At 33.1% G+C, this 27,270-nt stretch overlaps 3 protein-coding genes across 3 annotated transcripts; 1 reads left to right on the top strand and 2 right to left on the bottom strand.

Moving 5' to 3' along the window:
* Nucleotides 1–5,629: 5,629 nt before the first annotated feature.
* LOC131949480 (ankyrin repeat domain-containing protein 50-like) lies at nucleotides 5,630–14,221 on the bottom strand. The gene is made up of 5 exons (XM_059311383.1): nucleotides 14,150–14,221; nucleotides 9,375–10,827; nucleotides 7,605–8,138; nucleotides 7,237–7,507; nucleotides 5,630–6,418 (listed from the first exon to the last, which is right to left on the bottom strand). The coding sequence occupies exons 2-5, from the start codon at nucleotides 10,795–10,797 to the stop codon at nucleotides 6,301–6,303; spliced, it is 2,346 nt and encodes a 781-aa protein (XP_059167366.1). The 5' UTR covers nucleotides 10,798–10,827; nucleotides 14,150–14,221; the 3' UTR covers nucleotides 5,630–6,300.
* LOC131949485 (uncharacterized) lies at nucleotides 11,261–13,048 on the top strand. The gene is made up of 3 exons (XM_059311387.1): nucleotides 11,261–11,676; nucleotides 12,185–12,410; nucleotides 12,585–13,048. Exons 1-3 carry the CDS (start codon nucleotides 11,515–11,517, stop codon nucleotides 12,776–12,778), a joined length of 582 nt encoding a protein of 193 aa, XP_059167370.1. The 5' UTR covers nucleotides 11,261–11,514; the 3' UTR covers nucleotides 12,779–13,048.
* Nucleotides 14,222–16,888: 2,667 nt separating the features above from the next.
* LOC131949479 (ankyrin repeat domain-containing protein 50-like) lies at nucleotides 16,889–26,498 on the bottom strand. The gene is made up of 8 exons (XM_059311382.1): nucleotides 26,424–26,498; nucleotides 25,034–25,121; nucleotides 22,296–22,364; nucleotides 19,074–20,203; nucleotides 18,229–18,777; nucleotides 18,058–18,133; nucleotides 17,184–17,702; nucleotides 16,889–17,036 (listed from the first exon to the last, which is right to left on the bottom strand). Exons 4-8 carry the CDS (start codon nucleotides 20,188–20,190, stop codon nucleotides 16,913–16,915), a joined length of 2,385 nt encoding a protein of 794 aa, XP_059167365.1. The 5' UTR covers nucleotides 20,191–20,203; nucleotides 22,296–22,364; nucleotides 25,034–25,121; nucleotides 26,424–26,498; the 3' UTR covers nucleotides 16,889–16,912.
* Nucleotides 26,499–27,270: the final 772 nt, after the last annotated feature.

Raw genomic sequence — 27,270 nt, 5'->3', positions numbered from 1 at the left:
CCCCATTTTCGTATTCGCTAACCTTGTTAGCTTTGAGCTTAGTACGGGAATATCGTGCTGCAGTTTGTCTATATAAAAGTGTGTTGTGTTACTGTGTGATAGCTTGTCTGTATGAATGTGTGGAGCACGACTGGCAGTTGTCTGTATAAATGTGTGCGTCAAGACTGGTAGTTTTGTGTATAAAAGTGTGGGCCAAGAAATGCCACATGCTTTATCTGAGTATAATACCTTAGCCACCCCTACACAACCCGGTGTAGTCCCCAGATCAATTACGTCCTCTCAATCACCAGCCTGTGTAATTACCCCACAATACAATACATGTTATACCAATACCAAATCCTTTCTTTCAGCATAGCCATCTCCAAATCCCTAACCCTGTTGCTAATGCAAAAACTATATGCTTATCCTTAACTTTCACTCAGTCTATATGCATATTATATCCTTTCATTACCGTTACCGTTATCTTAGTTTTTCGGTCGGAATAATGTCCTGGTAGGTGGGGTTATTAAAAACAGCTTATTGAACAGGGGGGGGGGTAATGATGTTGTTAATAAACGGGAGGGAAGTAATGTCAAGATCCTTTTTAGGCACACCCTACACCTGTAACGTTACGTAACGTCGTCTTAATTAGGCCATAACACCTCATTATAATTTTTTGGCTTTGCACACCCCTTATACAGCTAAATCTTTCCCAAATGTAATGAGACAAAATAGTATTTTAAAAAATCATTGCTGCAAAATAACAATGTACACTAATTAAAGATTTAGGTATAGTATTTAATGGGAGCCGGACGTTTTCCCGAAAGACACTTGCCCGAATGCCGTTTGCCCGAAGGCCGATTTCCCGAATGGACACTTGCCCGAATGCGACAAATGCCCGAATGGACACTTGCCCGAATGCGACAAACGCCCGAATGGACACTTGCCCGAATGCGACAAATGCCCGAATGGACACTAGCCCGAATGGGACAAATGCCCGAATGGACACTTTCCCGAATGCGACAAATGCCCGAATGCCACTTGCCCGAAGGCCGTTTGCCCGAAAAATGTTAATATTAGATAATAAATAGTATTTCCAAATAGACATTCTTTAATCAATTTAAGTTTTAAATTTTGATAATAAACACAATTTTAAGCATAAAACAAAATTGTTTATATTTTTAAATTTAGCTTTTATTTTTTTTTTCAAAAATGGGAAAGTGCAGTAAGAAAAACTTTATCCTAATATATAAATCCCCACGTTCGCACATCTCTCTCTCTCTCTCTTTCTCTGTCCGCAAAAATTTTTCGCCGGACATCACGTCAGAATAGGGAGCGATATATGAAGAACTTTTTACGGACTTTTGTTGAAAATAATATGTTAGATGTTTTAAATGTATAACCACAATTTTAGTTAAAGAAGAAAAATAAAAATTAAAGGCGTATTCGAATGTAGAGAAACAGTATTATTTATGCAACCGGAAAAGGATTAATACATGTGAAAAAGAACGCATAAAACTGTGACGTCACTATTGCTTATACATTAACTAATGACGTCATCTGCCGTGTTTTGAATAAAAAGAAATGAACTATTTCATTCAAATTTGATTTAGATCTACGTACACTATGAAATGTATACAATACAATTTTTCCGGCCTAAACTCATAAAATTTATTTTATGTATTTGGATTCTAGATCTAGAGATTCTAGATCTAGACTAAATCTAAATCTAAATCTACTTTAACTAGATCTAGACGTAGACGCTAAGATCTAGATTTAGACTCTTAACTTCTCTAAAATCAATTCCAAAAATAAATTTCTATATTAGGACTAAACTATTTCAAGACTTATTTATTTTATACAAAATCTTTGTTATGAACTGGCTAATTTGGGATAAAAAATTAATTTGAAAGAATAGGCATATTCGCGTAAGTTAAGATTTTAAAATACGTGTTTCATTCTCCGTATTTTATAAGGTGCCTAAATAGCGGAGTTATTGTTAGTGTACATTAATCCACGCAGGTGGTGCGGGTTCGAGACACAGCAAGTCAACTTGGTTAATGTATTCTTTTTTATTATGCTCGGGCTAAACTTAAAAAAAAATTCTTTTAGGAATCTAGATCTAGATTGTCGGGTGTCCGATAGGGCACTTCCCGGCGCCGCAGGCGCTTCAAATTTGGCATGATCTTGCCTTGGTGCGACAGAACACGGGGGCCGGTTGGCCGAAAAGTCTACGATGTGGGGGTCAAAACTGACCTCGACTGACCGGTACCTTATATGAGCTATAAATCGAAAAAAAATGTCCACGGAGGAACCTCTTCATAACTCTTGAGGTCGTAGACCGACCTTCGGGCGAATTAATTAAGCATTCAAATTCTCAATGTTTTCGAAAGCCTAAGCGAAGCTGGGCAGCATGCCTAGTTCTTTAATAAATGTAAAGTGATGTTGGCGGCGGTGTTCTAACATTCTTTTGATGGATGTTTTGAACACCTTGTTTAGCCGACGTGTTGCGGTGGTTATATAGCTTTTATGACACTGCGCAGGCGGCGTCGGGGGTCTAGGATATAGATTGTGTTTAAGGGGGTAGGCTCCAGAAAAAACCAACTTCTTAATTAAAACCTTTTATTGATTCATTTGTGTATATCTAAGTTAGGGTACTTGAAGGAAAATATTTCCATGCATCAGGGAATATTTTGAAAAAATGGTTGCCATGGCAACGGCGGCCATCTTGAAAAAAACATCCTTTTCTGGAGTTCTAAAATTTCATAAACTAACATAAATATCGGCTATATAACCATTGATCCTTCTTGTACTAACGCTAATAGAGTCAGCTGGCTAGTTTTTGTAACAGAAATCACTCTAGAAATATTTTTTTTTAATTTTCAAAATTTGGTGTGACGAAATTCCAATGAAAATAATGCTAAATTCAATGGAATTTCACCACATATTTTTTTGAAAATTTGAAAAAAAATATGTCTAGCTGTGTTTCGGTTACAAAAATTAGCCAGCTCACTCTATTGATGTTAGTACAATAAAGATCAATGATTATATGGGCGGTTTATATGTTACTTTAGGAAATTTTAGAACTCCACAAAAGGTAGTTTTTTCCAAGATGGCCGCCGTTTCCATGGCAACCATATTTTCAGAAGAGTCCCTGGTACATCCAAATATTTTTCCTTAAGTACCCTAACTTATACATACACAAATAAATGAAAAAGGCTTTTTAACTAAAAAGTTTTTTTCCCTGTTTTTTTCGGGAGCCTATCCCCTTAATTTATCTTGTTATGCTTAGCTTGTGTGGTAATTATTTAACAAAAGAATGAGGCGAGGTCTAGGTGGCGAATTTTAAAAATTAAACGTAGTCAAATATGTTTGATCTCCATTTAATGCACCTTGTTAAGACAATGTGTTGAAGCGATTACTTAATAAAGAAAGCAAATTTCATTTTACAATCCGGAGATGAATGAAAATTGTATTTTTGTCTAATTTCATATATGGAAGAGAAAGTATGTTTCTACACTTATTAAATATCAAATACAAATTAATTTAAAATGTCTGTGTGGTAATATATAATATTTTTTTTTTCACTTTCTTTTTGCGTAGATGTGTTTTGTTTACCAACCTTTTAAATTTAAATTGATTACGAATGATTATTAAGTAATATATAATGTTAACAGTTTTCGGGCAAACGGCCTTCGGCCGAGTGGCATTCGGGCATTTGTCCCATTCGGGCAAGTGTCCATTCGGGCATTTGTCGCATTCGGGCAAGTGTCCATTCGGGCATTTGTCGCATTCGGGCAAGTGTCCATTCGGGCGTTTGTCGTATTCGGGCAAGTGTCCATTCGGGCATTTGTCGCATTCGGGCAAGTGTCCATTCGGGAAATCGGCCTTCGGGCAAACGGCATTCGGGCAAGTGTCTTTCGGGAATATGTCACATAAATAAATCACAGAAAATCTAGTAGGGTTGTCGTTTTTGACGTAAAACTGCACACGAAAACCGTAGAATGAAGATCTCTTGGTAGTCTTCTAGCCAAAAAATTAAATACACACTTTCTATGCTGTACACTGTACACATCGAGAAGGTTAAAAAGAGTCTAAGTATTGCCGGGAATTCCCCATTTACGAATTGGATAAACACGAGACTGTGTATAGCATAATGTATCGTTCAAAATATTTTGTCATGTACCTAGACTCTACACGAAAGCCTCACATAATTTGAAAATAATTCTGATTTATTAAAATAATTGACATTTTAATGTTCACCACATGACTAGAAGCAGGTCTATAATTTGGGACACATTGGCTCAAAGTGAAATTATTTTGATTATTTAGATTTTTAAAAAGTTCAACTTAAATCTTATCTACAAAATGATAACACATTGTTGGCTCGCCATTTTGTATCCCATCTTTACAGGAACTTTAGGATAGAAAACAGTGCACCATTTGTAAAAGGAAATTAAGTCACATGAGTTATCACACTACCGCACTATGATTATAATCGACCTTAGCTTCAAATTCCTCATATAAGTAGGCCTATTTGATTTTGCAATCTTTCTTTAGATCTAAATGCCTCACTGTCCAGGTGCCTCTTAATGCTATAGTTTTTAAATTTATTTTGATCACCTTATTATGGAGATATATCTTTCTATCAATAAAAATGAATTCAAAGATTGCTATAGTTAACAACAGAAAGGGAGTTTACTAGAAATTAAATTATCAATCTTGTAAGCTGTAAATGTTGTGTTCAGATCTCAGACAAGAAAAAGGGCACTTTTAAATGGCAGGTCATTATTGCACAGAATTAAATATTTTGCAATGTGCTGACTGTTTAAAACTAATTATTGTAATCATCTTAATAAACAGCTATTAAAACGTTAAGATAAAATTGATTGCTATCAGTTGTATATCTATTAGCTATTCCATTTTCACATTTATAAAATAGAAATTTGTCAGCTTTTCTTGGCTTAGCTGTATTTCTGGTAACAAATCTCGAAGTGTTAATACTTTATGTAGTATCGACACTTGCTGCTGGTGTTGTTGTGGTAAAGTGGGTGTAAATAAATAGTTGGTGATGTAATTTGTGTTGTCTTGTTTTAACTTAAGTCTGTTATCGTTGATTCAGGTATTTATTGAAGTTAACTATCTTGTAGTTTAATTTTTTGCGGGTTCCAAGGCTGATGTTTTGGACATTTAGTTTTGTATATTTTTAAAATTATGGTTATTGACATGCTCTATTCGGTGTATGGGAATAAGGGAATGCAGCCAAATTATGACAATGGGTGTATAGTCTGAACAAAGACAATATATGCATTGTGTTTTTGTGATCTGAATAGGCACATGAACCTGCTGATGCGTGGGCTTGGTTTATTTACAACAGAAGTAGATTTATAGTTACGGTTAACAAATTTCAAATTGTCATCACTGGCAGTTTCCTCTCTTCCATATTGCTTCGATCGCTCCAACTACAATGTTTATATTTATAGCATCTTAAACAGCAAAACAACACAGTAGGAGCATGTATTTAAAGTTTTAGACACGTTATGTTTACAGTTTGTTTATTAGCTATACAGTATACAATTTTAAATAGAGTTACAACTGTGTACATATATAAAAATATGTGTTTACAAAAGATGTTTATAATATTGTTTTCTACATTACCTATTTTTAAATTTAGATATAACGACGCTGACATATAGCTGATGAAGCTTTAAATGTTATATAGTAATAGAATGTTTATTAACTGCACTTACACATATGGGAAAAAAAGCCACAGCCTTTAGGAAATAATCCAATAAGAAAACATGGACCAAAATTATGAAAATTTCAGTCTTAAAATTTTACAAGATAAATTAGTAGAATTAATAACAGTAAAAATAATGAGTAATACACGTGTGCTTGTAAAATACTTAAATAGTGACTTGTGTCTATGTGGCCTAACACTTTTTGTAAGAAAAAGTTAAAACAGTTACTAAATTAGCCACTAAGTTTGACTTCTAACAATATTTATATATCCATACTATATTCAGATACAGAGAGATGTCTCTTGCTAAGTCAAGTCAAATAACGCTTTCAACAAATCTACACTGGTCCACTTAATGAACATTGTCTACGTATTTTATAGGTATTGTCTAAACATTGTCTACATATAGTCTATATACTACACAAACACATTTTGTCCTTTACCAACGTAGGATGCCAATAGAGCAGTCTTGTGCCCCACTAAAGGAGTCATTCGCTGGCTAGATCTATCCTACGCAGACTCCTCTCTCACAGACTTCTCTAAACTTGACAAATGAAGTTGTCAAGCCGTTAAACGATGCTCTAGGATTTCCCAACAAATAGATTTAGTTTGCTGTCGATTGCTACGTACTTTGGTTTCTTTATGTTTAATTCTTCGCAGTGATTAATGATGGTTGGTTTGTATTTTACATTCCAATTTCTGAAATAGATATTATTTCATCTAAACAAATAAGAAGGCTTACTTTAAAAAAATGATATTGTGACTAATAAGTAGGACTAATACATATTACCGAAAAAGTGTAAAAACCGACATTCTATAGAATACCTAGTCAATGTATACAATGACTGAAATAAGTGGTAAAAGTATGAAATATTTCATACATGTTCTAGCAATTCTATAGAATACCAAGTAACCAACAGTCACAGCTTAGAATACGCTTCTGGCCGGAACATTTGTTAGGTTTAGGGTTATTGTTAGGAATGGGGTTAGGGTTAGGGTTAGGGATTGGGTTAACAATTGGGTTAAGGTTTGGTTTATTGTTAGGTCTAGGGTTAGGATTAGAGTTAGGGTTAGGATTAGGACAAGTGTTAGTTTTAGGGTTAGGCTTAGAAAGAAAATTAACTTTAATTCAAAATGCCAATGCCATTCTAGCCTTCCATGTTGTAACAAAAAATAAATGATAGCACTTCTGTTCTCTCAAAAAAGCTTTCCTTTTTTATTTTGTATTTTTTTCTTTCACTTTTTGACTCTTTGTTATTTAAAACTTTTGCAATCGGGGCATTTTACATATTGCCTGAGCAGTTTTTATCACTTTGTATAAAGCCTAGTTATATTATGTAATGCCTAAGAAGGGTATACAACAACACTTATATGTCTCTCCTTAATTCTATGTATATATATATGTATATATATATATATATATATATATATATATATATATATATATATATATATATATATATATATATATTCAAATATAATTAATGCCGACAATACAATGGAATATTTTAACTCACACATTCATATTTCCAATGCTGCAATTGCTCTGATTTTCTATAATTGTAGTAATTTCGGTTTTTAGAACACACCGCATTACATCAAGGAAATCCAAACATGGAAAGTTAGCGTCCGTCTGTTTTATTCGGGCTTGTTTCGTGTCTTCGAAATTCTCAATGCAGCCCTCATTCACAGTGTTTAGTTTGGTAGTATTCGTATTTATATTCTCCTTGTTTTTGGTGGAATCAAAGACACAACTAGTTTCTTGTATATCCATCGCATCTAGTTTATCTAAATGAAAACAGAGTGTATCATTTATCAATACCAATTTATGGATTTTAAGATTAAAGGTAATTTAATATCATATAAGCATAATTTTTTTACATACATGCATTTTCTAGACCAAGTCCGGCTGCATGATCATGATCAGTAACAGATTGGTCCAACACATTCATACGATTCTCCAGGAATGTCTGATGATTCTCATTTAACATTTGCTGTTTTGGTGCAGTATCAGTATTGGGGGTAGTATCATTACTTGCATCTGGTGTAGTGGTAGAAGATGTTGGTGTTGTGTTCATAGATGGTGCAGTATCAGTACTTGGGGTTATATCATCACTTGCTTTTGTATTAATTGTAGAAGCTATTGATGTTGTATCCAAAGGTGGTGCATTATCATTACTTGGGTTAATATCTTTACTTTCGTTCGGAGTAGTTATAAAAGCTTTTGGTGTTGTGTCCATAGATGGTGCAGTATCATTACTTGGGGTAGTGTCATCACTTGCATCTGGTGTAGTTGTAGAAGCTGTTGGTGCTGTATCCATATATGTCGAATTATCATTACTTCCGGCAGTATCATCACTTAAAGATGGAGTATTTGTCGAAGCTGGTGGCGTTGTAATATTTGGTGATGAAGCTGTTTCTACATTACAATATAAGAATTTAGACAGTGTTTTATGAGTCTAGATTTTACTAGAAATTTTAGATATTTTTTAAAGGTCTAATAATAATAGCCCACATGGGATAACTTGCTTATTAAATATCTAGACACATCATGCTGATTGGATAACTGGCATAACATGTTAATTAATGACTATGCTTTAACATTAAAAGTAGGCATGAAATGTCTATGCAATCATACTAAAATTTTGAAAAAAATCTTAAAATTTTTTTTTTTGTAGTTACATTTGCAAAAAAATTAATTTTATAAAAATGTTTTAATAACAAGCTTTTATTTAATAATTCACTAAAAAGTAGAAAATGAATTATAGACTACTATTTATATAACTATAAAGAAAAGTGTGGGTCACTATATTATTTTTAAATTATTTAAAGGGCCTCTGGAATATTTTCTCGCTCGCCTCCATTATGATTGAAAAATACGCTTTCTGGCATTAAACATTTGGATCCAGCTTTTCAATCTTTTTATTTGAAATCTATTTTGTTTATTCTATTTCTTTATTGTGATGTTTTTTTTTAATTTAAATATTTGCATATTGTTAATCCTGTATTATTTTATTTTTGCCAGTTGAGAAAATACCGAAACATTTTTTAATTACTCATGTACAGAGTGTAGGGGAAGTAATGTAATCGTGCGAAATCGAGACTTTAACAAATCTCGAAGTTTTTCATAGAATATCAGAATCGTTAATGTTTCAATATATTCTTATAAAATGGAGATTTTTTTTTGTATCTTTGTTTCTTACTTACCCAATACTAATATGACCCGATTACTCTAGCAATGTCATCCTAACCTTTATGAATTTATAAGAATATTTGAGAAAGATTAGTGGGTGGGGGGGGGGGGGGGAGAGAAAAGTCAAGTGCCGCTTTATTAATTTAAAGTCTCTAAATATTAGTTATCTTATTGTTGATTAACCCGGTTTATTTAATATTTTTTAAAAGGCTAAAGTCCATTCAGAAGACTAGATTTACTCATACAATTTTTTGTTAATGTGAAGAGTAATAAAAGTATCACTTTGAACTAGCAATTGATGTCATCAGTAGTATAAAAGCTAAGATAATTTTCTAATTAAATAAAGCTGGAGCTATAGTTAAAATCTAATAAGAAAAATGTCTAATACAACAGATTGTAATTACTTGAGTTTTCCAAAATTCAGGCAATTGTATGTAAACAGATAAACTCATACAAGCTCACCTGTCGTTGATTTTACTTCAGTAAACGTTGAACAGTCCACAACAGTGCTGGTGTTCTTCTCTTTAATCTCTGTTGATGACTTAGCTCCATGTTGTCTTAGAACAGCAACTGCTTCATCGTTTAAACACATAGTGGCCATATCCAAAACTGTCTGATCATCGATGTCTGTGATGTCAAGAGTAGCGCCACGTTGGATAAGTAGTCTCATGGTCTCAACCTTCTTCCCTGTTACACTGTAGTGCAATGGGGTCCTCCCCCAGAGCTGGTGTCTGCGGTCAACATCAGCTCCAGCTACCAGTAACGCTTCCACAACTTCTTTAAGATCGCCCCGACAGCTGTAGTGCAAAGCAGTGTTGCCATTTCTGTCTGCGATGTCAAAAACGTTTGTCTTTTTTAACAGTGTTAAGGCTGTTTCAGGATTTCGCGCGTACGCAACAGCACAGTGTAAAGCTGTTTCACCACGGGTGTCTATGATATCTGCTGAGGCTCCAGCTTCAAGTAAAAAATCGACTATTTCACTTAAACCGCTGTATGATGCGTAATGTAAAGCCGTTTGTCCAAAATTGTCAATGATATTAATAGCCGCGCCTTTATCTAAAAGTAACTGGATGCGTTTCTTACTGTCTTCTATAGCAGCATTATATAAAGCTGTCCAATCTTTCATGTCAGGCTTTTCACTAGAGCAATAATTATTTGTACGCTTTTCTAGCAGCTGGGCAAGTTTCAAACTTTCGTACCTAGCAGCATAATGTAAAGCTGTCTTACCTTTTCCGTCAGCCAGATTTACATCAGCACCTGCATCCAACAGAGTATCCGCAATGTCTACATATCCGCGTTCAAAACACACATGTAAAGCTGATTGTTTTTCACTACGACCACTCATTTCATTGACATTTGCTTTCCATTTCACCAAAAGTTGTGCAAAGTCTTTGTGATTTCTTGCCGCGCTAATAAACAATGGACTCTTTCCTGAGTCATAACCTTTAGTTTTGACATTAACATCTGCGCCACCATTTAATAACAACTCCCCAAAACATACGTTTTTCTTCTCTGCGTAAAGATGTAAAGGAGCCATTCCATCTGAGTCCGTAAGGTTTAAGTCAATGTCTATCATCGAAAGTACATTGTTTATCACTTTGCTGCTGCATTTCTTGGCTAAGTAGGAAATAGTTCCATTTTTAAAACAAATATTACTCCTTGATTTTCTAAGTAATACAAGTATAATGAACACAGTTTGAAGAATAAACAGAAAACAATACAAATAGTTCACACTTTGAAACTGCAAAACGTGGTGTAACAAGCTAATAAACCATGTCTGGGGACTCTTGTATGTTTTTATTTCTTCTTCTCCTGTGTAGGAGTTGCTGATTTGATCCTCAGAAAATATTTTTGTAGCAGTGGTTTGTTGATCGAGAAATGACATCTTCTGTTTATTTTATTTTATTCACTCCACCTATGGTAAAGAATAAAATAAGAAGTCGAGAAATATGTATTGAAAATTACCTGGACAGTTATGCTAACAACTTTATTAACAAAATTTAAATTTAAACGTTTTTAAAGGGGCTGTATCACCCTGTTGGGTTCTTCTATGTCTATGTCTAGAGTATATATTAACAGACGTTTACAACAGTAGATAACACTAACACTCTATAATAAAAATAATAAGAGATTCAATATATATATATATATATATATATATATATATATATATATATATATATATATATATATATATATTTATATTTATATTTATATATATATATTTATATATATTTATATATATATATATATATATATATATATATATATATATATATATATATATATATATATATATATATATATATATATATGAAGAGTTGATTTTCAAAACGCGATAAGCGCCATTTTTGAAAAAAATGAGATAAGGTGCCCATATTGTAAAGCTACTCAGTTACTATTAGGAAAACTTAATTTTAATCTTCACGGCGCAAAATTTTCATTTTATTTCTATTTTTGAAAAAAACGTTTGGTTTCAAAACGCGGCATTGTTGATTTTATTTAGCGTCAAAATGCGGTATCGATTCGGACCAATCCGTGTAAATATTACTATTTATCTGCGCATGCGCATTAAGCATCTCTAAGCGAAACAATTGTTAAAATGGCGAACTTTGATGGTCACGACGAAAGTGTTGTACTGACAATTAAGTCCAGAAAAAAGAAGAGGTCATGCACAGAAAGAGAAAAAGAAAAGATCTTTCGTCATTCAGGAGGAGGAATGATCCCGTCCATTTCGTGTAATCATATTAAAGGATTCTGCAAGGTAAGTTGTAGATAAAACTGTAACTTATCTTCTAACACACACTAGGCAGGCCTGAGTTTACTTTTTTTTAAACAAGATAGTATTACTAGAATTTAGATATCTAGCTTGTTCTTTTATTTGTTGAGTGAAGTTTTGAATGTAAATGTATGCATACCAGTAGGTCTAGGCTACTGTCAGCTCTAGCTTAACATTCCAAAAGTAGGGAGAGATTCTAGATCTAATTCTAGTCTAGATTATCTACTAGTCTACTACATACATATTCTAGATCTAGTATCTAGGCCTACTATTTTTTCTAGCTAGACGAAAGTTTTAACAATTCTAGTCAATATTATATCTAAACTTTGATTTATCATCTAGGTTGTATGTCCTCGTTTGTCTAGTCTAGCAATAACTTTAAGCCAAGGCAAGGGGTTAGTCCTAGCTACTAGATCTAACTAGTAGTATAATTTTTAATATAAAATTAAATCTTCTATTGTAGCAAAACATACATTTGTATTATTTATTTCAGGCTCAAGATATAACACCTGATGACCTGGTGAAATGCCATGCAGAGTTTTACAGCAAACTGGACAAAGAGTCACAAGATGCTGCTATAGTAGCTTTGCTTGATGCGGACACCACGAAAAGAGTGAATGATCAGAGGAAAAAAACAAGACACATGATGATCAAATACTTTCTTTGTAGTGATGGAAACAAGCTGCAAGTTTGCCAGTCTTCTTTTTGTTCAGCATTGTGTACGTAAATAGCTTTACCTTCAGTTTGCTATATTGGATTTGCTCGTACTGCAGTTATTGTCAATAAAAAACTGACTATTGTCCAGAGGTTTATCCGATTATGGAAATTCTCTTTTTTCAATGTTACAGTGGAATTATCTTAATAATACATGGTTAATATATCCACTTTTTTAGGGAAAAACTGGGATTCATTCAACACAAAGGAGCCTGGAAAAAAGAACTGTGTAAAGGTGGCTAAAAAGACAGATGTTCTTTGTGTTCTCGAAGCCGTAGGAGTGGAGGAGAGAATAAAGATTTCTTATGAGGCACTGCTATGTGATGCTACTGAGGATGTTGCTCATTCTAGCTCTGATGTAGATAGTGCCTAGTTTGTCTGAATTATTTATTTTTTCTTGCTTCACTCATTTTTGTTTTCAACCTTTTTTTTTTTCATTTCATGCTATTTCTTTTACATTTTATGATTGTAGTATAAACTAATAAACTTTTTTCTTCTTTTAAAACTATTTTATGTTGACTTTTTTAGTTCTTTAGACTTTGTTAACACAGTTCAACAGTAGAAAAGACAAGCTGTGCTCTTCAAATTAAAGTCTCTCGTTAGAGACTTGCATCATTTTGAAAATGGTTCAAATAACTGAAATTACTCAATAAAAATACTTTATAGTAACAGAAAAACATGGTACAATTGTAGTAAGATGGTATCACTGGGAATATAAGTGGGTTTTAATAAAATAATAAACTAAAATATTGGACATTAGATGTATTATCAGAAAAAAAATGGATATACAGCGTTTTGTAGCTTAACAAAAGCTGGATATACCTCATTTTGCAACTAAACGCAAATTTTGGGACCAAAAAAAAGCATCTTTTTATGCAGGTACATTTCAAAAACCATTCTAGTCCTATTTATATGAGGGTTATGAACCTAAATTGACAAACAGTTTTAGCAAATTGTACAATGGCTTCGTGTAGGAGAAAAGTGCGATTTTCTCGAAACCCAAATTTTGGATATATTGCATTTTGAAAATCAACTCTTCATATATATATATATATATATATATATATATATATATATATATATATATATATATATATATATATATATATATATGAATAAACAATATGAAAAATATAAAAGGTACAATATTCACTAACAGAAATGTATCGCCAAAAAACCAAAAAAAACCCCCAAAAAACAAACAACTATTAGGCATATTTTTACAGTAGTAATAATGATTAATTAGTGATATTGGCGAATTGTTTCGTCAATCATCCGTTGTCAGGTTGATACTTTTGCCAACCGCCCCCCCCCCCCAAACGAAACGGAAGTGATATAGAAAATATATACTTTTAACAGTGTCCGCCCCCACCCCCCTGAAATTTTAGTCCGTCCTTCCGAGAATTTTAAGTGCCCCCCCCCTCCCCCCGAAAAAAAGTGTGGAAGAAACACTGTTTAAATCTTATAATAGTGTTACGAATTTATGGAAAATTACGCCAATGAAATACTTTAAAAAAGAGTTTTACAACATGTGTAAAATATATGAATCTATGATTTATTAAAGCGTAACACGAGTTGTTAGTTAAACTGAATTCAAGAGATTAATAGATTGTGTTAAATGTATTGGTACACTAGTTATTAATAAATGAAAAAAAACATCAAAATTACTATCCAAATTAGTTTTTGTACTATTTAATTAAGTACTTAGTTAAATATGGTACATTCGATTTAAAATTCAACCAACCTTTTGGATGTAAACACAATGACCATGTAGAAGAAGGGAAGATGGCGCTTCAAGTCACAGGGTCAAGTTATCACGAATGAATTATAACGCCTAAGTCTATAAAAGCAATGTTTGATAATAAAAGTAGGCTAAAATACTAAACTGTTTCTGTAAGGTATATTTATAGTTTCAAAGGGCTGCTACTTAATATTTTTTTGTTGCAAAACAAGCGATAACAGGTTAAAACCAGACTTATTTTTATAAATTTTTATTCCAAACAATTTGACGAGTTCACACATTATCATGTTTAAAAAAATCGGACTAAAACTAATGTTAAAAAATGTTTATTGGTAACATATCAGGGATGGTCGTTTTCTTCATTCACTTTAGAATAAAATTTAACATCAACTTTTGTGAAACACGATGTCACAATGAGTGCGTTACAAAGTCACAGTTGTAATCGAATGCCCAAACATATTTAAGAAACATTACATATATTGCTATAGCTGTATACAATTACAATATTTCTACATTTATTTTTTGACAAACGTAAGACATTTGGTATATATATATATATATATATATATATATATATATATATATATATATATATATATATATATATATATATATATATATATATATATATATATATATATATATATATATATATATATATATATATACTAGCCGTCCCGGCCAGGCCCTGCTCTGGCTTCTGTGAAAAACCTTTCTGTTAAAGACCATCACCTGTGTGTTTAGTAATCATCATAAACCCGGCATTGCCCATCCAAACCACAACCAACCAAAACCAAAACAACAAAACGCAAACATAACGCTAACACAATTACAAATACAAACGAAAACAAAAATCTAACAACAAACCCAACCACAACCACAAACACCAATACAAACACAAAGAAAAACAAACAAAAAAGCAAACGAAAACAAAAACCTAACAACAAACCCAACCACAACCACAAATACCAATACCAACCAATAACAACACACAAAAAAACGAAAAAGCAAACGAAAACAAACCAAATCCAAATGCAAAACCAACCAAAAACACAAATACAAACCCAAAGAAAAAAACACAAACAAAAACGAAAAAAGAAAAAACAAAAACGAACCAAATCAAACCGCAACCACTAACGCAAACCCAACCTAAACACAAAGAAATCACTAACGCGAACATAAACGCAAAGTGCTCACAGTCTAGCCCGGGGCGGAATCGCCTGTTTTAGCTTAATAAACGACTCTAGTACCCCAACTTATTCATAGTCTTTTGCACTCACTTAAACGAACGCGACTGTTTCAATTTAATGAACAATTATAATACTCCAAGCTTATCCGTAAAATACCTACAACATTAGCAGTTTTCATTTCTATTGCGGTGAAGTGGTTTCATGTATCAGGTTTATTATTTTTTTATATATTAGAGTCTAGTTCGTTTAATTGCAGTTCAGTTCTTTGAATTGCAATTTATGGGGATGATAAAAAGCTCTGACTCTTTTTTACAGAGATTGTGCTTAATTAAGTGTGTCTCATTACTTAATGTACCACGCATTATTAAAAAGCGCCCATTGATAACTAAGACGCTCTTAGAACTAAGCAAGCAGTGTGTTTCAATTAGAACTTAGACGGCAAATAGGTGCTGCAACTAATCGTAAACTGTGTTTTAATCTGACTGTGTCGTTAATATCTAATAAATACCACAAAACATATATAGAGATATAGATATTTTTATCTAGCTGTGTTGGTGTGTAAATCTTATCTTTAGACATAGTTTGTATGTAGTGATAAAACAAAATGTCATTCTCTGTAGGTACACTTTTACTCCTGATATTACTAAAGAAACCTCATATCTACATCTTTTATCAGATTTAGAGTGCAAATTAAGGTATTAATAAGGTGCTATTAATTTTATAACAGTCAGATTTTTGAAATTTTGTCTGTTCTACGTTTAGCACATAATCTAAATCTTGATTTCAAGGTAACACTATAGAAATACTTTGACAATACATCTGAAGCTTTTTCTCTTCACATAAACAACTATAAAAAAAACATCATGCATCGGTATTTGAACGAGTGGTATAAGCGGTGAAGAGCTCTGATGCTATACAGAAAGTCTCGGTTCAAATACCGGTCCAACTCATTAGAACTTCCCTGAGTCCACCAAGCTCTGATTAGTACCTAACTCATGTTAGGTATAGTACGGGCGGTTGGTAAAAATGCTGACCGCACCTTCTCTTCATATGCCGAGGTCAAGTAACATATGAACTCTACTTCATTGCCCAATGGATCGTTAGGTCAAAAGAGGATTCTTTACTTTTTTTTTAAAGAAAAAAAATACATTTTTATTGCTTTCTTTTCTGTGTAAGAAGTGTAAGAATATTATACATTTTTAAACTGTTTATTAGCTTTAGAGTATACGTTAAGACATTTATAAATCATAACTTGTTATTAATTTTATAACAGTGCAGTTTATTGAAATTTAGTGTGTTCTACTTTTAGAAGATAATCTAATTCTAGGTTGGAATCGTGAGTAGCACATTTAAATGCTTTACAGTAACCAGGACGTTATTTCTATATTAAAAAACAACTATTAACAAAAACAGAAATTATTAGTCTTTGGAAGTGCTTTAAAAGTTTCAATTTCAATTTCATTATAGAAATAGAATAGTTTCAAGTATAAAACTTCATATAGATATAAAAATGTTTAAAAAAAATTATAATTAAAACTTTTCTAATTGAGGTCCAATCTAACATAGGTGGGTTCTATCAAACGCCTTTTGAGACTTGTTCCTCTTTTCTGTCGTCACCGATGATGCTGTTTATCAAAACGTATTCTCCATTCTCTATATTTACCTCGTTGCAGTCTCGTATAAAATTTAGGAAGACATTTCTGAAAAAAAATGTACACCTACTAAAAATAGACGAATCTATAAATAAAGATATTGCAATTGTCAATCGGTAGGCTAGTGTAGCGCAATATTTATGTAAAAATGTTCAGCATCGTTAAGCCAATAAATACATCATTGTTCAAACTTACATTGGTGGCTTTCTCTCTCTTCCAACATTTTGTTTTCTTAACTTTCTTATCTTTCCTGTATTTAGAGCGTAGTTTAGTGCTCGCTTCACGTCAAGTTTAGAAAAAGACCCGTCCTCCCGATTCGCTGCTTTAGTTTGAGCCCTGCTCGTTACTGTACCAACCCCGATGTAGCTCTCATCAAATGTGTTGATTTTTGTAAAACTGTTCACTTCAAGGTTCATATCAAAATTGTATTTTTCTTTTATCCTCTTCTTAGCATTTGATTTGTATTTCCAGAAATACTTTCTTATGTAATAGAAACAAATGGTTTTCATGCGATTTTGATGTTGAAATTGATAATTGCTTGTTCGCTTCCGTTTTCTGTTATTTTTTCTGCGACATTTTAAAGCATCGGCTGAACCACTTGATATACATTTATATCCGCCGGGCTTAGTTTTCATAATAGAATATTTGTTTTTCAGACGCTTTATTTTATTATTTATGTCTTCAGTAGAGCGGGGTGTAATCATTTTACCAACACTGAAATTAAAGATACATTGTGTAAACGGTTTGAGAATTTGTATCTGAAACTTTACGTTTCGTAGAGGGTTTAATACATATTTATTCATTAGTAAGCAATCATTACACATCATGCATGATTATTTTCCCCAACACATTTTACTTAAAAAAATAAACAAACAAAAACAAACAAAAACAAATGGTTAGGCTGCTTAATAAAAAAATAATAAAAATTAATGCAAATAAAGAGTAAAATAAAAAAAAAAACATCACCGAAATTACAACTATATTCCTTGTATGTTTTGTTTTGGTTAAAATTTGTTCAATCCTAATTAAACATACTAAATAGATTTACATTCTTATAAATTCAACATACATTTTCTTTTTGTTCTTTTTCCTTCTGTTTTTGGTGGTGCTTTCGATGCTGGTCTTTTCTTGTTCGATCATCAAATCTTACGTAAAGAAGTAGAATTGTAATAACAATCTGCATATTAAAGCCTACGGCTAAAGAACATTTTAGATTCGAAGATCAGAATGTCAACCATACCTTTTGTTTGACTAAGTCGGAGTGAATCAGTTTGACCATAGTTCGAGTAATCCAACATCTTCTCATGTTTTTCAGGGAATGTCTGACGATTCTTTTCAAACTTGTCAAGTTTTGTTTGTTTTAAGGTGTGTTTTCGATGTATTTGTTTTAAGTTGTGTGTTTGAAGGCTTTTATACATTTTATTTGTTGACTTACGGTACTTCTTTAATTGTGTAGTTTCGGTAAGGGTTGTTGTTGTAGTTGTGGAGGTGGTGATTAGCTGTGTGGTTTTAGTAGTAGCAACTGCTGTTGTTGTGGTACACATTGTTGGTGTTGTATACAAATATGGTGAAGTTTCAGTAGTTGTGGTAGAATTAACACTTTGAACATTATTTAATGTAGCTTCAACACTTGAAACTGGTGTAATAAAACAAGCTGTTGGTATTGTATCCATAGTATTATCACTTGCATGTGGAGTAGTGGAAGAAGCTTTTGGTGTTGTATTCATAGATGGTGCAGTATCAATGCTTTGGGTAGTATTACCACTTGCAAATGATGTACCAGCTAGAGCTACAAAATAAAATAAAGGATAATTTTAAAATAATCTATAATTGCATGCAATTAAGAAATTTTGAAGGAAACGTGTTACGAGTATAGCCCTAGTGTATTGTTTATGTAATTATTATTTACACCAGCCATTGTACAACTAGAGTGCTAAAACTATGTTATAATTAAATAAAAAAGTAAAATGAGATGCCTAAATCCCTAGACCAAACAGTAAGCAGAAGTTTAGAAGGGGGTTGTCTTTATAGTAATTGAACATAAACAGATGAAACGCACCGTTAATAATCGTAATAGTTGCTCACCTATCACGTTTTCAAACTCCATTTTACTTTTCGAAGAGTCCAAAGCTGCCTCCATTTTTACTTTATTTTCTTTTGAAGACTTAGCGCCATGTTGTCTTAGAACTGCAATCGCTTCATCTTTTGAATACATAATGGCTTCATCCAAGGCTGTATGACCTGAATCGTCTTCAATGCCAAGGTTAGCGCCATGTTCGATAAGCTCTTTCATGACGTCAATGTTTTTACTCAATAGACTGCACCACAATGGGGTTGTCCCGAACCTGCTCCTCGAGTCAACATTGGCCCCGGCTTCCAGTAACGCCTTCACGACTTCTGTAAGTCCATGCTGGGAGCTGTAGTGTAAAGCTGTAATGTTATTCTCGTCACCAGCGTCAAGATCGTCTGTAAATTTTAGTAGCGTCATAATTTTTTCTGTAAACCCGTACATGGTAGCATTTAGTAAAGCTGTTCGACCACCATTGTCTCTGATGTTTGCCGAGGCACCAGCTTCCAGTAATAACATGATCATGTTGTTTTCAGCACAACCTGCCGAGCAATGTAACGCCGTTTTACCAAGATGGTCAGTGTTATTGATATCCGCACCTCTTTCTAAAAGCAACTTGACGAGTTTCTCACTTCCATTCCTAGCAGCAATATGTAAAGCTGTCTCACCTTTCCCGTCTCGCAGGTTAACATCAGCGCCTGCATCCAACAAAATATGAGCTATTTCTACATGTTCAAAATTAACACAGAAATGTAAAGCTGTTTTATGTCGAAAATTATCCTGCACATTGATATTTGCTTTATATTTCAACAAAAGTTGAACAAAATGTTTATGGCCTCTTATAGCGCTTAAATGTAGTGGTGCCATTCCTGAGTTAATAGGCCCTGTTGCTATGACATTAATATCTACTCCTTCACTTATCAAAAGTGCCCCTAAAGGTATGTTGTTCGTCTCTGCATAAACATGTAAAGGGGCCATCCCATCTGAGTTTCTACAGTTTATATCAATGTCTAATGTTGAAAATAGATGTTTAATATTAACGCTACTTTCTTTCTTGACTAAGTCAGAACGTTTTCTCTTTACAAAATCCTTCAGCTTATTTTTGTTCATCTTGGTTTTCATTTGCTTTAGCATCGTTTTACTTGACCTATTATACGAAAAAATAATAGAGGATGGAAATGTATATTTGAGCTTATATGAACTGTAAACCAAATTAAAAAATACAATTGTCGACTTTCTATTGAATCCGTGATTAACTTTAAAGTGAAAGTATATTTTTTTTGGTACATTATAATGGATTTTAAAATAAAAGAATATTAACACTTTCAATTTAACAAAATATTTCTCCACAAATTTTTTTTTTTTAATTTTTAAATTCTACATTAAAGCAGATATTCTTATTTGATAATTGCGACAATATTTTTTATTTATATATATTTATATGTTGCTAAAATTTTTGTGTGAAAACGATGATACAGCTACATTCATTACATTGCTCCAAGATTAGATCATTGCGCCTTGGAAATCAAAGCGCAAGGCCTAGGTAACAAGTTGCGAAGAGCCTGATGCTGCTCTCCCTCTCTCTACACAGCTGATGGCCTTAAAGAAGAAGTTACCAATAAACAGCTAGCAGCGATCTATCTATCTATCTAGATTTTTTAATCTAGAATCTAGTCAAATAGTGAGTTTTTATCCTCAACTATTTCAGACCTCAACTATTTTAAATAAATCTATGTTTGTTTAGCAATTAAATTAGGATATAGTTTAATATAATATAATATTCGCTTAATTTAACTTTATTATATGATGGCTCTAAGTAAATTAGCCCAATTAACCTGCACCTAATTGTATGATAGTGTTATAGTTACCATGCGGATGGTATGGGTTCGAGAAACATCATGTCAATGTTAATTCCTTTTTGTTTTAATTTTTCTTTTTTAATTTTAATGCACAGTGGTAAATCACAACGCACTCGATTGGTTTTAATTCTTTATTATTAGTTTTACGCTAATTTTAATAATTTATTTATTTATTACTCAAATGTGGTTCCAGGTCAGAAAATGGTATAGAAAGAAATCGATGTTTTTAAAAGATAAAAATATGTAAGATGAGGTGTGACTTCTTTTTAGATGTGAATGATAAAGTTGTCTATCGGAAATTAGCGGGACACGGCACAGGTGAAGTAGAGTTCACCTGTTTTTATGACCTCGGCGTATGAAGGAAAAGATTGGCTGTTTGTGACGATATGTTATAATTTGGAGGGGGGGGGGGAAGATAAAAATCTTTAAATAAAATCTTTAAATCTTTTATTTCAACGCTGGACTAGACCCTCGTCTATTTTACATATCCTTTATCTTTAAGCGGTTTTAGGTACTTATTCAACAGGTGCTTTGATAATAAGGGCGTATAATAATAATAATAATAATAATAATAATAATAATAATAATAATAATAATAATAATAATAATAATAATAATAATAATAATAATAAACTGTTGTTTTGATTAAATTCTTGATAAAATTTAATACAGTTTTTATGACAAGGTTCACTTGAGTTGCCATAAATAGAAATGTACCTGTACTAGAATGTCAATAACAGTTATTTTAGTCCACTTAAAGGCTGATGGTAGGCCTACTAAATTTATTAATAAACATTATTTGAATACAAGTTATGCTTATACTTATGCCCAGTTAAATGTTATCACGTTTTTAAATTTGTGATTAACTAAAGTAACGTATTAAGAAAAAACGAATTGTATTGTACACTTATTTAATATCAACATCTTTTAAAAGACAATTTTGTTTATTAAACTACCGCGTAGTTATTGGAGAGACTAATATAACGTCTCGCTAAGGTAAATCGATTTAAACAAATCCATAACCAGTCTCTTAGCGACGCGTCCGATCAATGAAACACATGCATAGAAAATGAATGATGTGTGTGTGGGGATTAACGAAAAAAGATCCATAGGTATTAATTTTTTAAAACTATCACCTAAAATGTAAAAAGCAGAATTTTAAATATAATTTTTATAGTTAAATTGATTTTTCATAACAAACTTGATAGCCTGTTTGATTTTATTTGTGATGTTGAAATAATCTGAACGTTTGAAGTAGATATATTTCATTTGAAAAAAAAATCCCAACTTCTAAAGCCGGATTATTTAAAATGTCATTTAAGCATAATGTAGACTACACAATACTTAACAAAAATGAATTACATAAATCTTGTACTCTACCTGTTTTAAGTAGAACCAGCAGCCAGACAACCAGCCTATGGAGGTGATACAAACCAGCGTTCTCTGGTACTATATATAGCAAACATCGACCGGTTAATTTAAAAATCAATACAGCATCCGAGTAATTTCCCGAGCGGTTTTTGTGGGTTTTTCTTTTGGTTTTAATTTGGCTGCTTGCTCATTATATATATATATATATATATATATATATATATATATATATATATATATATATAGGGTGGCTGGAAAGAATCGCAACGGAAAAAAAGCGCAACGGAAAAAAGTGCCTGCCTGCCTGCCTACCTGCCTACCCACCTACCTAATTACCTCATGTATATATATAGCTTTGATGTTTGTTTAAACAAGGATTGGTGTGAACGAATATAAGTGCGAAAGTTAATGACGCATTGGATAGTTACGCGGTTCGCAAGAATGTGACGTTTTAGTGTAGGTTCGTTGTTGTCGGGGAAAGAAGTTAAAAAGTATACTTGTTCTTGTTGTGTTAGAGCAGAGGTCTCCAAACTTTTCAGTCCGAGGGCCGCATTAACTATCAAATTCAGTTCGGGGGCCAGTTTCTTCCAGGCATGTCTTTGATTTTTCTGGGCAAACTTCCTCAGCCATCACCAACAAACGATTTTTCCTTGGACAAAAAGATCTCTGCGGGCCGGATGAGAGGACTTCGCGGGCCGCATCCGGCCCGCGGGCCGTAGTTTGGAGACCCCTGTGTTAGAGTGATGTCGTAATGTAGTCCAGTCTTAGTATTGTTCGTTCAAGTCGTCCTTTGTAATGCAATAATTAGTAAAATTAATATCATCCTGTCGAATTTGTATACCTTGATGTAGTCGTGCTTTGGGATGAACTACTGAATGGCTAGACAGAATATAATGGTAGTGTAGACCCTCTCACTTCATAGTTGCGGGACACAATGAAAGAGAGTGAAGTTTTGCCATAGGAACGGGTTGTTATGGTATGCAAGCTAGGTAGTTCGGACTACGGAGAATGTGAAAGATACTTCGTGTAATGTCGATAGTTTTATGTTTATACGAGAATAGTAGTTGAATAATTATTGACCAAGTAAATAATAGGCATTGTGTAAAGTGATTATCGCCTGTATCGTGGTGATGGGAATGCACATGGTAGTGGCACGCTTTAAATGGTAGTAGATCACGTGATCAAACACGACACTCTCACAGCAGCCCTAACAGTCATGTAGAAATGTGTCATCTAGCCCATATGGTCTTTGTGCTAAATTTCTCTTTTGCACATTTTTCGTTGTGTTTTTTCTGTTTGCGCTTTTTTCCGTTTGCGCTTTTTTCCTTGTGCGCTTTTTTCTGTTTGCTCTTTTTTCCGTTTGCGCTTTTTTCTCTTTGCGCTTTTTTCCGTTTGCGCTTTTTTCTGTTTACGCTTTTTTCTGTGTGCGCTTTTTTCTCTTTGCGCTTATTTCCGTTTGCGCTTTTTTCTCTTTGCGCTTTTTTCCGTGTGCGCATTTTTCTCTTTGCGCTTTTTTCCGTGTGCGCTTTTTTCTCTTTGCGCTTTTTTCCGTGTGCGCTTTTTTTCTCTTTGCGCTTTTTTCCGTTTGCGCTTTTTTCAGTTTGCGCTTTTTTCTGTGTGCGCTTTTTCTGTGTGCGCTTTTTTCTCTTTGCGCTTTTTTCCGTGTGCGCATTTTTCTCTTTGCGCTTATTTCCGTGTGCGCTTTTTTCTCTTTGCGCTTTTTTCCGTGTGCGCTTTTTTCTCTTTGCGCTTTTTTCCGTTTGCGCTTTTTTCTGTTTGCGCTTTTTTCTGTGTGCGCTTTTTTCTGTGTGCGCTTTTTTCTCTTTCGGCTTTTTTCTCTTTGCGCTTTTTCCCGTTGCGCTTTTTCCCGTTGCGGTTCTTTCCGGGAACCATCTATATATATATATATATATATATATATATATATATATATATATATATATATATATATATATATATATATATATATATATATGTGTGTATGTATATATATATATATATATTTATTTATATATATGTGTGTGTGTGTGTGTGATTTGTGCTGCACCGCAACTATCGGAATCTAAATTTAACCCACACCCATTGTTCGATGGAGTTGCAATTTGGCAGTGGTAGATCCAGTGTTTTTTACCGGCGTTTTTCCCCGGGGAAGGGGGGGAGACTTAAAATTTTAGGGGGAGGGGTGAGGGGGGGCGGACGCTATTAAAACTTTATATTTTCTATGTAAATTTCATTTGAGTTCTTGGAGGGGGGAGGGGGTGCGAGCGGTAGACTTGTATAATTATTGGCACGTGCTTTTTTTAAGGAACATCGACCATCGTAACATGCCATAAATGTAAAGAAATGTAGAATTTATTCTTACAGCATTCGATGGCTAATTAGTTTTAAAAATGCATAACTATTAAATATAGTTTACTGCTTCAAGATTTAACAAGACTGTTTCAAAATAAATTATTAGTATTTTTGTATATAGGGGTGAGGGAGTATTGGAATTTCTGACAAACGAAATAAAAATCAAATGTCGAATCTTTTATTCAACGCTAGACTAAAATTTTTCTAAAGCATAGATGGATATTTTCTTTTAAAAGTAGACTTCTATTTCAATTATTTTTTGTTCGATAAAATAAACAACTCATTTTGATAGTGTCCCTTGCACCTACTATTAAATAATAATTTACTACTACAAGCGAAATGTATTCAAATTAAGGTACAATATATTTAACATAAATGAGTCACATATAATCTACCTTTTTGACGAAATCAACACATCAACAACGTAGATCGAAGATCTCTAACCAGTCTATGAGGCGATTGAAAGAACACACCAACTCTTATCTGTACAGTGGCAGTTAAAACATCGATCAGTTAAAAAATAAACCGGGAGTGATCTCCCCTAAACTTTCTCGAATATTCTAATATAAAATTACGAGGGATGGCAACTCAGGACATAGACAATATTTGTTATCCATTTTTAATTACTTAAACTTTTTGTAAAAAAAGTGAAAAGTTTCCCTTTCAAACCTGACGGTCTACGGGGCAAGTGAAGTAGAGTTCACTTGTTTCTGTGACCTCGGCATATGAAGAGAGTTAGGTACCCATCAGAGTTGGGTGGACTCAGGGACGGTCTACTGACTTGAACTCGGATTCGAACTCGAGACTAACGGGTTAGCAGTCCAGCTCTCTACCGCTAGACCACTCCGTCCCACACCAAGTGAACGCCTAATAAAATGTGTATAAAAGTGCGGGATATTATTAGTACTTTATTAATTTACATGCTTTTTTTGAGAAATCGGAAATAGCGTAAATTAGTACTTCCGGTCAACGGAAATTACTCAAAATTTGACAGAATGTAGAGAATTAGATCTTTTACTAACGTGTGAAATTTCATGCATCTATCTAAAATAGTACGCAACTTATAGGCTTTTGAAAAATTCAAAGAAAAAAAGTACCACTTCCGGTTATCGGAAATCGCTCAAAAGTTGACACGGATCTACGATTTTGATAAAATACTTTTATATTAAATTTCATCAACCTAGCTGTAACGGTACTCAAGTTATCGTGTTTACAGACACACAGACACACAGACATAAGGAGAAGATTGCAAAATTATGTTTTTCCGTATCAGTGACGTGTAAAACGTCGAGATTTGCAAAAAAAAAAAATACATATGATTTATTAAAAAGTAACACGACGTTTTTTAGATCCAAAATAAAAGAGTTGTTAGCTAAACTGCATTTAAGAGATTAATAGATTATATTAGATGTATGGGTACTTGAATCTATAACGCACGTGTCACATAGACGCCAGTTATTAAAAACACAGCAAAATAATTATGAATGGAGATAGTTTAATTTGGTTTAGGCACCACACACAACACTGTGCGTGCGTGGTATGTCGCCTGACCGTCTGAAAGGAGATTGTTTATATTATTCTTTTGAGATTATATTTAACTCAATGCATCAGGCCCGCCGGTTGGTCGAGGCTAGGTCAGGGGTTCGTTCTGCCAGGGATACAAAGGTCGACTCGAAATATCGTCCCATTAATGATTCAAAGATAATTCGTTGTTACTAATAATATGTATAACATGTATGCACAATATACAATGTAGTTGACATACATAAGTCACATATAATCTACCTTTTTGAAGCAAACAACACAGCAACAAAGTGGAATGAAGATCACTAGCGGGACTACCAGGATAACCCACCTGCGCCTATCTGTTTAGCGACACGTTACACACAGATCAGATAAAAGTAGCTCAAAGTATTGCTGGGGATTCCCCATTTATGTATTGGATAGACCCGAGACTGTGTATAACTTTTGTCTGCATAATATGTTGGTTGAGATAATGTTTTATGTAACTAGACTCTAGGCATTATATAATTTGAAAGAAATTTCTGATTTAAGATAATCGACTTTTTGATGCTCATCTCCCTGATATGATAAGTGGAAAAATCTATAATTTGGAACAAACTTTCTGAAATCGAAATTATTTTGTTTATTTCGTAACAAGTATGTTAGAGTGTATTAAAAATATTCTAATATATTTTTATTAACTATTTACAAGTCATTTTTATGACAATCGTGCATCTTCAGATTATTTTTAAATTCACAAAAACGACCTTAGCTGTAAATTCCTCCTACAAGTGTTTGATTTTGCAATCTTTCCTTATGTCTCAATGCCTGAATGTCCAGGTGTCTCTTAGCGCTATAGTTTTTAAATTTATTTTGATCAAATTATTATGGAGTAATATATCAATAAAAACAAATTCAAAGATTACTACCGTACAACAGAAAGGGAGTTTAAAACACATTATAATAGTCGAGAAGATTGTGGTCTTAATTAACAGCAATTAAAACTTTAACAATAAAATTGATTGAATTAAGTTTTAATATTATGTTTTCTCTTAAGTCTATTATCGTTCAATCAGGTTTTACTGTCTTTTAGTTTAATTATTTTTTGAAGAGTAACATAGTTGATGTT

Source organism: Physella acuta, unplaced genomic scaffold (assembly GCF_028476545.2).
Source record: "Physella acuta isolate Inbredline_101_S28 unplaced genomic scaffold, ASM2847654v3 ptg000698l, whole genome shotgun sequence".
In the NCBI taxonomy this organism is placed as follows: domain Eukaryota; kingdom Metazoa; phylum Mollusca; class Gastropoda; family Physidae; genus Physella; species Physella acuta.
Note: the sequence above shows the minus strand (reverse complement) of the source record. Positions and strands in the feature narration are given on the sequence as shown.

What these genes read in the sequence shown, in the direction of transcription:
- LOC131949485 (XM_059311387.1), top strand. Translation starts at nt 11,515, where the DNA reads ATGGCGAACTTTGATGGTCACGACGAAAGTGTTGTACTGACAATTAAG. An exon ending in ATATTAAAGGATTCTGCAAG is followed by an intron (nt 11,677 to 12,184) that starts GTAAGTTGTAGA and finishes TATTTATTTCAG; the next exon opens with GCTCAAGATATAACACCTGA. An exon ending in TTCTTTTTGTTCAGCATTGT is followed by an intron (nt 12,411 to 12,584) that starts GTACGTAAATAG and finishes CCACTTTTTTAG; the next exon opens with GGAAAAACTGGGATTCATTC.
- LOC131949480 (XM_059311383.1), bottom strand. Translation starts at nt 10,797, where the DNA reads ATGTCATTTCTCGATCAACAAACCACTGCTACAAAAATATTTTCTGAG. An exon ending in ACTTGGTCTAGAAAATGCAT is followed by an intron (nt 7,508 to 7,604) that starts GTATGTAAAAAA and finishes GTTTTCATTTAG; the next exon opens with ATAAACTAGATGCGATGGAT. An exon ending in AGCATTGGAAATATGAATGT is followed by an intron (nt 6,419 to 7,236) that starts GTGAGTTAAAAT and finishes TATCTATTTCAG; the next exon opens with AAATTGGAATGTAAAATACA.
- LOC131949479 (XM_059311382.1), bottom strand. Translation starts at nt 20,190, where the DNA reads ATGCTAAAGCAAATGAAAACCAAGATGAACAAAAATAAGCTGAAGGAT. An exon ending in GGAGTTTGAAAACGTGATAG is followed by an intron (nt 18,778 to 19,073) that starts GTGAGCAACTAT and finishes TTTATTTTGTAG; the next exon opens with CTCTAGCTGGTACATCATTT. An exon ending in CCGACTTAGTCAAACAAAAG is followed by an intron (nt 18,134 to 18,228) that starts GTATGGTTGACA and finishes TCTTTACGTAAG; the next exon opens with ATTTGATGATCGAACAAGAA.